Genomic DNA, 10,551 nt, shown 5'->3' on the forward strand with positions numbered 1-10,551 from the left:
GACAACTACACAATTTACTTTCTCACCCTTGTTTGAACTAGATTGACAGACTTTGGCTAAATGTCCAATCCTTCCACACTTGTGACATTTGGCAGACTTACCAGGACAGAATCTGTTGTCTGCGCCATGTGGAGGGTAACCACACCTGTAACAAATATTTTTCTTTTGAAACATGCCATTCTCATTAGATTTGACTTTTCGTCCAGTGCTGTTATTAGTATTGGTAGAAGAAACAGCATTGACCGAATCCTTCGAAGTAGAACTCACACTCAACTCCTTAATCTGGTTTTGTGCCAATTCTACCCTTTTCGACACTTTAATGGTGTCTTCAACACTAGTGTTACCCATAGTAGGCAACTTTTGTTGGATTTGCTTACCATACCAGTGTGCAATGAACTGGTCTCTTACTAATTGGTCATGGTACTCCCCCAAGTGGCACTCTGCACACAGTTTACGTAGGGCACTCAAATATGTATTAACATTCTCACTCTGAAGTTACGCACGCTTAAAAAATGTGTGCCTCAAAACTACTAAACTGGGTTGTAAATCGAATTTGATCACTAGTTTCCTAACTGCTTCTTGGTATTCGTCGACTAATTTTCCATCTGCCAACACAATGTTAGGAAGGTGTTTGAAGACCTCCCTTCATTCAAACCCTAAAGAATTTAGAAGAAGAAATGTTTTCCCTTCCACCCTATATCGTGAAGCGCCTATTGCCTCTATGTACGTTTCAAATGCATCAAACCATGGCCTCCATTGTATCTGAGGTGTGCCAGGGCTCTCCAAAAATGGAGGTGGAGGGGTAACAGATTGCATAATTGAAAATAAAATGACTAGCAATGAATGTAGTTATTAGTAGAAAAACAGTAACTCACAGTTAACAACTGCCAAGTCAATGAATGCTAATCCAAAATACGCATTTTAGGTTGGGTAAGGCTATCCCTCCCTGATCTATATCTTCATATAAAGTGCTAAGTGCTAGGCGTAGATTTTTCTATGCTCAAATAAAGGCTGTAAACATGGACTCTACCTGAGAAAAAAACGAACCTGTTAAAGTGCATGGTATTGATGAAAACAAAAAGTTGAATAGTGGTAAGACAGACATTTTAATTAGAGCAAACGTCCAATGGTGGATAAAGGGAGTGTATTCCATCGAGACAGCAGCTCTTGAACTTTCTTTAGTAGTGAAACATAATTCAATTTATATAAATCATCAATTGACTCGGAATAAAATATTCCCAGATAACTTTTCGGATTAACGTTAACCGAGCTTTGGATATCCGGGTGCAGATTAATAACTGCCCTCCCGCATTGTATAACTTCCGATGCGTATTTTGCACAATATTTATCCAGGTTTAAGCCTTTGCCACAAACACATTTTTATTGCACTTTCTTTATGAATTTAATGTGTAAAGACACTCAAATCAATTTTCCTCTGGGAATGTTGAGATACCCGAAGGTGGTACGTTACAAGTGTCTCCAATGGATCTTTAAAAGACAGCAGGCCTTTATTTTAAAATATTCTATTCCAGCAAATAATTCAGCCACCTTAATAGAAGACATCCTCCCCTTAATTGGGGTAAAACAACCTGTATATTTGACATCAAAATGGGCGGTAGCAGGATATGTCAAAGTATCAGGTTTTTTAAGGAATGGTAACTGGATGACAGTAGATGAAATGCTTCAATTTATTGCTTATGATTTTATCCTACGTAATTCTTATGGTATTTTATATAAATACCTTGGCAGAATAAATGTGCTTTTCATTATGGATCAGAATCCATTGGTGGAGGATTTATTAGTGACAGAATTGAATAGGAAACCAGGTGCCTGGAAGAAATGTTTGTCCATTTTTAAGGGGCCGGATCTTGAATCAAAAGCAATTAAGAAATGTTGAGACCATGAGAATTGCGAAATTTCCCCCATATCTGGACCACAATTAATAGGCTAAATGTTAGCACTTTGAGAGGGTCAAACTACCGTAGGATGTTATTCTTTAGCAAATGAATATTGTACCGAACTCCCGCCGCAATGGCTAGGATGTTTGCCAACCAATCCTCCCAATGTTTCCGCTATTTATATATTATGCTGAGCAGTCCAAATATTAATGTTTATTGGGTTGATGTATTTCTGATTCTCGAACAGGAATGTAATATACAGCTGGAAATTAATGATAGGCTAATTTTGTTTGGTTTTGATCCAGACCTTCCCCTCTCAGAATCTATGACTAGATTTTCGTACATAGCAATGGCGATCCCCAGATCACTGTTATTACAAAAATGGCGTTCGGACTTGATCCCCTCAGCCTTGGAGTGGAGTCAGAAGATGAGGAGGGTCAAGAAAAGCAAATATAGTTATGAGGTACGAATTGAGGGTCTGAAGAAATTTAAGAAAACGTGTGGTACCAATTTTGATCATTAGCTAGAGGAAATGTTAGTAATTGCTGCTATGGTGCGATGGGATGGTGGGGGGGAACATCCTTTATGACGCAACTATTACCCCGCATGACTATTACAACACGGGGATTACAACGAAAGTCGTTACAATGACTTTCGCTGGAGGGCGCTGGCGGATAGGGAATAGTTTAATTTTCAATCCACACCTTCCCTACTATCCACGGGGACTGGAGTTGGAATAGAAAATTAAACTATTCCACTATCCAGAGCCCCCCGACGCAAGTCTTTGTAACAACCATTGTAATCCCGGCGTCGTAATGGCACGCGGGGTAAAAGCATGCTCTGTACTGACATACAACCATGGTGGGCGGCCTGGGATCTTTATAGGTGTCTTTTATGCAATTGTGTTAATAGAAGACCTGTTTCTTTTATCTTGACGCTAGAGTGTTAAATAGGCTGAGGGTTTGTGATATCTTTTGTGATTCAAATGTGATTGATATTTATATTTATATTCTGTATTTTATATCATGTTTTAAACTCCGGCTTCAATAAAAACAAATTAAAAAAAGAATGCTAATCCAAAGTATCCCTTTTAACAGGGAGCATGAAACTACATTCATCAAACATCTTACTCTATGTAGAGTAAGAAATAGCAGTACAAACAGTACTGGACTGAAAATGTGGAGAAAAAAAGTGCCCACTAGATGGTAGCATAACACAAGGCAGAGAATGAACAAAATGTATTAAAACACAAGTTTTTTAATTAACAGTGCATCACAGTCGAGAAAACAACAGAAATGCATCATTCCATTTCAGGAAGAAGAAAAGAAAACCCCACAATAAAATTATTTATAAAAAAAACTTTCTGGACGACAGAATACCCCACCAGTTTATTCAAACCAACTGTGAGCGGAAATATCAAAACACTGCATTTGTCATTGACAAAGTGTTTGCAGAAAAAGTCCCACTCAGCTGCGCCTTCTCACAGGAAATGCGCATCTGATCCTTGAAGGAACTCCCAAGGGAATGACAATCAACGCCAATCAGCCCAGAGGTGACGGTGTAAAGTACATTTTCTTGCAGATCTTTCTTGAAATGATTTGCAGACCTGTTTCACCTTCTTTGCTGTATATATTAGATGCCAATAAAACAGCGTAATGTTGCGGTGGCGTGCCCTGTCGTGTTGCGATCCACAGGACGCAGAAGTGTGGTTTTAAGCCTTTATTCGTGGGTACAACGAGCCACCGATACTCTCAGTCCTGATGAGAGGCACCAACTGACTCTACTTAGAACAGGCAGCAAAGCGTACCATGACAACACAAGAAGGTTCCGTGTGGAACCTCAAACAAGCATATATAAGTTCAATACACTCCTTCTTTGGGACCGGCTGTAACAACACAGGCAGCACATTTACAGCTGACACTAACATGGAAGCAAGAGAAAATGATTCGGAGTTTGGAATCACAGTGCATACTCTAGGCTGATACTGATAAATCTGCAGCAGAAATAAGAATACCAAATATAAGAAGGGATCATAAATTATGGAAACGGATTAAAGTATCTCACTTGAGAACGTGGCCAGTCAAGATGCAATGCAAGGCCTTTTAGAGATTCCAAAATGAATTCCTCACAGGTGTTTTGATTTGAGGTCAAGTTGATCATCACTGAGAGAATCTTAGTGATTAATTGTCAGATTCATGGACCCAGAAACATATCCAGAAGCAGAAAGCAACTCCTCCCCACTCTCACCTGGGAGCAGTAGCATGAGGTAGCCGCTACTGGCAATCCACTTTAGAAGGGTCGGAGAGGAGGTTCGGGAAGACTAGTAGGGAACTTCATACTTTTGACAGGTTAATCTATTGAACAAATCAGAAAAAGAGATGACACCTTGTGATAATTACATATGAGAATCACTCTTAAGGGTGCCCCGGGGGCGTCAGCATGGAAAGGTGTAAATGAATGAAGGATTACCGGCAGAGATGAATCCTATGATATCAGGATGATTAAACCATATCCTTTTTATGACATTAAACCATGTACATAAAACACTCTGCCTAAAAACATATTCACACCTTCTTCAGTTCCAACTTACAAATAAAGGGCCTGATTCTCAAAGTGCACTTTGCAAACATTTTGCAATAACACTAAAGGTACTACTGAATATTTCATTAAATGAACATTTGAGTTATCGGCCCCCACTTCAGATCGTCTGCACATAGAAAGGTATATTTTAGCAGTGAATGAGGGGCACACGGAAATAGATGGGAAAAGTGGCTGATTTACTACTGAGAGGGATGGCATTAGGGAGGAGTAAGAGTGGGTCAGAGAGGGGTTTAAACAGGGACATCATTTACACACAGGAGAGTAAGGTAGCTGCCTCCCTCTCGGTATCGAAAAATGTACCCTACACTTTTGTAGTAGGTTTACGCTTAGAACTTGTGAGTAGCAAAAGTAGTAAAATTACTACAAAGAGTAAACATACTGAAAAATGTAGTTTCCCTTTGTGAATCAGGCACAGATTATTTAATATAATGTTACTTTGTACTTCTTAGACAATAGTCAGATGTTACCTCATCCCCTGTTTTTTCAGCCCTCATTTCATCAGTTCACCACCACCAATCATCTGTGCATCCCCATATTTTCAAATTACGATTTCCATCTCTACCCAAATATTTTCTAAAACCCATCACTTGTTGTATTGAGAGCACCTCATCCACTAGGCTGCGTTTCCTGAGCAACTCCAGAATATCTATCTCCTTTAATAGGCTATATGCCCAAAACAATGCTAAAATCCCATTTCCATTTCCCTCTATTGTCATTAACAACTCAGCTCTGTTCTACATTAACAAGAACATGAAGCTTTGCCACTAGTTTACACCTTAGTCAATTTCCGTACCTAGATTAGATCTTCTATAAAGATTACCCCGTCATTAATAGAAGACATTTTTTCTACTATATAAAAGAAAAAGATCTAGAAAACTTAGGAAGAAGTAGGAAGGAAGATAGAAATTATACATTAAAAATATAAAGTTATTTTCTAAAATGCTGATAACTTAAGGACATTGTTGGAGAAGTTAATCAAATCCTTGAAACTATGCTTCACTAGTAGGGTTCATTGATCAAAGATATTTTACCCTTAACAAAATATTATTCCATCAAACTAGACAAAATAATCTTCACATCTTAAAAAGATGAATATAATTAATGGTACATTTATAACTTTTTTATGATTTGTACAAACAAAACATATATTATGTGTCTTATACACCTTGTGGAAAATAAATAGTCGTTGAAGGCTAGGCAGATGGTTCTTTGGACTTTGTAGGAGAGATACAATTGAATCAATGACCAGGCCAAACGTGCATCATACGTTACTGGTTTCCAAAACTCTTACAGTAAATCAAACCTTGGCCACTACACAACACTGCCTACACCACTGACTGCCATATCATCGCTGGATAAGGCATATCATGAAACCACACTTAACATACAACTTAATGGTGTCTCCTACAATATACCATATTTGTTACATTAGAAAACATACGAGTAAATAGGGGCTTCTACAACGAACCACAAAGTCCATTGGAACACACCTCCTCTAGCAGACTACAACACTACAACTAAAAGAAAGCTACTCCACTAAATATGTATCACAAAGAGCGTTGACAAAGGAGTCATCAACGACAAAGTAAAGAAATACTTATTACAACCTTATCCCAAGAGTCCTACATTATTCATGGTACCAAAAATACACAGAAAACCAGGCACTCCTCCGTACCGGTCGATAGTCACCACTCAGGGAAGCCTACATGAACCAGTGGGAAAGTTTCTACATCGGCATTCACAACCATGTGTTACGGCTATGAGATCATTCATCACAGACACCACTGATTTTTTACACAAGCTCAATCAAGTCACTTTCACAGAACAAGAAGAAGAAGAAATCCTATTGTGTTTTGTTGATGTGAATTCACTTTACACATCCATCCCTCATCAATCAGGAATATTAGCAGTTGAATATGCTTTGTTACGCACAGATTACGAACAAGATCTAAAGATTTTTCTGATGGAGCTCATGGAATTTACTCTATTACATAGTTATTTTAAGTAGAAAGAGGATTGGTTCCAACTGAAAACTGGTACTTCCATGGGAAACTGTGCCTCTCCAGCATATGCCAACATCTTCATGAACCGCTTTAAAGAAGATAACATCTTAACAGTACATCCATGGACATCTCATCTAAAATGATATCTACGATTTATAGGTTATATCTTCATCCATTGGAAAGGTCCAACTACCATCTTATCAGAACCATTACACAAACTCAATCTAATTGACAATCGGATACAATTTCCCTTTGAAATACAGTTTTTGGTTGTAAGAATCGTCAAAACACCATCAAAACACCATCTGGCCTTGAAACTGATCTATACAGGAAGTACACAGACAGGAACAATACCCTTCACTATCAAAGTTTCCATCCACAACTTCTCAAATAACACTTACCATACTCCCAATTTCTAAGAGTAAAGAAGATACTATCTAACCCAGAAAAACAGTGGAACAACTTGATAATATGACACAGAGGTTCAAAGCACGCGAATATCCTGACCAGGTACTACAAAAGCGAGGGGCCGTTGTTTCCTTAAAAGCACAGATGAACTGCTCAGAATTAAAAAAAAACATCAAGGAGCAATTCACCATAGTCTCTAAATTTTCCACAAAGAGTGCTTTGTACAAACGAATAATCAAGAAACACTGGCAAATATTCAGGCTGGAACAGGACTTCAACCATATTTTTAAACACAAACCAGTCTTCGCTTACCCCAGAAGAAAAAATATCAGTGAAAGATTAAGACACCCGAGTCAAACACCAACTGAAGTTTCTTTCAAAGGCACAATTCCTTGCTGGATTTGTAATAATTGCAACATCATCATAAAAGGAACTTACCTCACCCATCCCATGAAGGGATATAAAATCAAAATGAAGGTAACAGCAATATGCTACACATCGAATGTGGTGTATATGATAAAGTGCCCTTGTGGAAAGGTTTATATTGGACAAGCCGAAAGGAAGATAAAAAAACAGTTGAATGAGCACAAATCTAATATTAGAACAAAACTAATGAAATCAACAGCTGCTCAACACTTCCTGGAAGCAGGACATAACATCAGTCAATTAAAGTATTGTGTACTGGAAATCATCGACAGGCGAGAGGGTAGAGAAAATCATAATTTTTTTCTGCAATGTGAAAACGATTGGATTACCCTTTTGAATTCCATAAAGCCATTTGGCATGAATGATCGTATGGAATATTTATGTTACCTTTAATAACAACAAGCTATAATGGCACTATGTGGATTACCATTTCCTCAGATCATCATTTTTCTCAGACCTTTTTAGATCCATAATATTCTGCTGACCGATTTCTTAGATTTAGTTCATCATTTTTTCCCCAGAGGTTTCATTAACAGTCGTGTTCATTTAAAAGTTCGAGCATCATACATTTATCACACTCGTAAAATTCGCCTTCACTTTTTCTCTGAATACAATGTTTGTTTCTGTTTTTTTTGTGCACCTTTTGAATCTTTATCAGACCCTTTCGTCACACAAACTGTTTTTTTGGGTTCACTAATGCACCCCCTACACGGCACAAGAACCGCCCACCACCCGAGCATCTGTAACACTGCACTCGGATGCATTGCGATACAACAAACTTCGTTTGGAAGACTACCAGTGATTTTTCACTTCTAACACCCGGTAAGCAGTATTAACAAAAATAGCTTTTTACTAAATCTGCACATTGCACGTATTCTGCCTAAATAGCACTGACAGCTTGAGTGGGTGTTGTATCGTTTGAACTTCTTTAAGCTTTAAAACTTTTTTCTGTTCAGTGTGCCAAACACAGGTGACACATATTTGAGTTAATCAGCAAAATGACTCGTTTAGAGTCAGTTTAACATCGCGTTTGAACACATGGCTCGTAACTTTATTAACATAACTGCCCAACGTATTCAGCCACAGATTAAGAGAGAAGCAAAGAGCTTTATTAAAACCACCCATTTCATTTACAAATCACGGGATAATACTTGGTGAAGGTTAATCACCCACTACTTTTCCTCTTGTATATATGCCTGAAATACATGTATTACTGTTTGCAGATTATCCCCAGATGATGGCATTGATGCCAAAATGCATTGGGATCATGTAAAACAAATAAACAATTGAAATGCATTCTGGGAATTGAAGTGTTTGAAAAATTACAATATTTCTGCATGAATTGTGATGCAACAATCCAATACAGGATGTAAATCTTTACATAAAGGACTGAACGTCTTTTTATACAACAATTTGATCTATCTGAGAAGCTTTTTTTCTAAGGACTCAACAACTAGTGCCCGGGGGACATATCCCACTTACATGGGGATGCAACCTTATTGATATGTTCCAAACTCCACTTCAGTGAGTGATACCTTGGAGCACGGCACAAATGTACAACTACACACAACCTGGTAGTGGGCACACTAAACCCCTTTGATCACAATAACAAACCTCATCTTCATGAGCACAACTCTTCAGGGAGAGCGATGAGCTCTCCATTTTAGAAATCATGTGTGTCGATGTATCTTAAATCCTACAATGTACCACGTTCCTTCTGCTTCCTCCACTAGACACCAGATCCCCACTTATCTCCATCTCCTCTATTACTTCTTTCATTCCCCCAATTAACAACACTTGAACACACCTCACGTAATGACCCACGTAGGTGCATAATTAACACTCACTTAATTATAACACACCTCATTCAATACTTAATTCCCCCAGAAACACTCTTCTCCTCAAATTCTCCCCAAATTTCTTCCAGAATTTGATCTAAAGATCAAATGATATGTACTTTAAATATTAATGGGATTCCCATTTTCATTGCCTCTTTTTTTCCTAATCATGTTTGCTAAATTCTAACTGGAGGTGATACCAATTTTTATTTTGGTTGTTCAGAGATTCAAATCAGAAACCAATAATCTTTTTCCCTTCCAGATGCCGTTCACTGCTGGCCTTGCCCTGAAGACCACTGGCCAAACAAAGGACAAACACAATGTGACTCAACAACTGTGCTGTTCCTGTCCCTTGAGGAGCCTTTGGGGATCACACTTTCATGCTTGACCTGCTTCTTTCTTTTAGCCAATGTGTTTGTTCTCTGCATCTTCAAGAGGTACCAAGACACACCCATCATCAAGGCGAACAATCGAGGTCTCAGCTACGTGCTCCTCATCGCCCTCATGCTCTGCTTCCTTTCTTCCTTCACCTTTTTTGGCCATCCCATGAGGGCCACCTGCATGATCCGACAAAACATGTTTGGAATCATATTTGCCATCAGCATTTCCACCGTTCTGGCCAAGACCATCACTGTGATTATAGCGTTCAATGCTCGCGATCCCTCCAGCCGTTCTTCAAGGTGGCTTGGGGCCAGAATGCCCGTTGGAGTCGTCCTTGTGTGTTCATTTGCTCCAGTTCTGATTTGCACAGTCTGGCTGCTCCTTGATCCCCCGTTCCCAGTGAAGATACAGATACAGGACACCACCATCCTCCAGTGTGACGAGGGCTCCGTTCTCTTCTTCTATCTGATGTTGGGATATCTGGGCTTGTTGGCCACTGTCAGCTTTGTGGTTGCATTTCATGCACGTAATTTGCCCCAAAGTTTTAATGAGGCCAAGTTCCTCACCTTCAGTATGCTTGTGTTTCTGGCCGTCTGGATCTCATTCATTCCGGCTTACCTGAGCACAGAGGGGAAGTATTTGGTAGCTGTGGAGATCTTTGCCATCTTGTCTTCTGCTGCAGGACTTCTTGGGTGTATCTTCTTTCCCAAGTGTTATATTGTCCTTTGGCGGCCGGATATGAATACTAAGCAATACCTAATGCAAAAAAACAGCTTCAGCAAAAATGAATAAAGCATTAGAATGTAAATCATGAATGATTGCCTTTCTATAGGATTGTGGTCTTTAGCAACCTGTACAAGGATTTCCAAAGAAAAGAATGTGCAGCACAGATGACGACTCCTTCTGAAGATGGATGTGGCCTTTCATGTAGAATACCGTGCTTGGGAACAAGAGACGGTCTCCACCTGAAAAGAAGAAAATATTTTAATGGCTGTG

General features: G+C 39.0%; 1 protein-coding gene across 1 annotated transcript; it reads left to right on the forward strand.

Annotated features, from left to right (window-relative positions):
* Nucleotides 1-746: 746 nt before the first annotated feature.
* LOC147718187 (vomeronasal type-2 receptor 26-like) lies at nucleotides 747-10,347 on the forward strand. Its single transcript, XM_086966631.1, has 3 exons — nucleotides 747-802; nucleotides 8,293-8,306; nucleotides 9,581-10,347. The coding sequence occupies exons 1-3, from the start codon at nucleotides 747-749 to the stop codon at nucleotides 10,345-10,347; spliced, it is 837 nt and encodes a 278-aa protein (XP_086822757.1).
* The last annotated feature ends 204 nt before the right edge of the window (nucleotides 10,348-10,551 follow it).

The sequence above is a fragment of the Lissotriton vulgaris genome, chromosome 4_1 (assembly GCF_964263255.1).
Source record: "Lissotriton vulgaris chromosome 4_1, aLisVul1.2, whole genome shotgun sequence".
In the NCBI taxonomy this organism is placed as follows: domain Eukaryota; kingdom Metazoa; phylum Chordata; class Amphibia; order Caudata; family Salamandridae; genus Lissotriton; species Lissotriton vulgaris.

What these genes read in the sequence shown, in the direction of transcription:
- LOC147718187 (XM_086966631.1), top strand. Translation starts at nt 747, where the DNA reads ATGGCCTCCATTGTATCTGAGGTGTGCCAGGGCTCTCCAAAAATGGAG.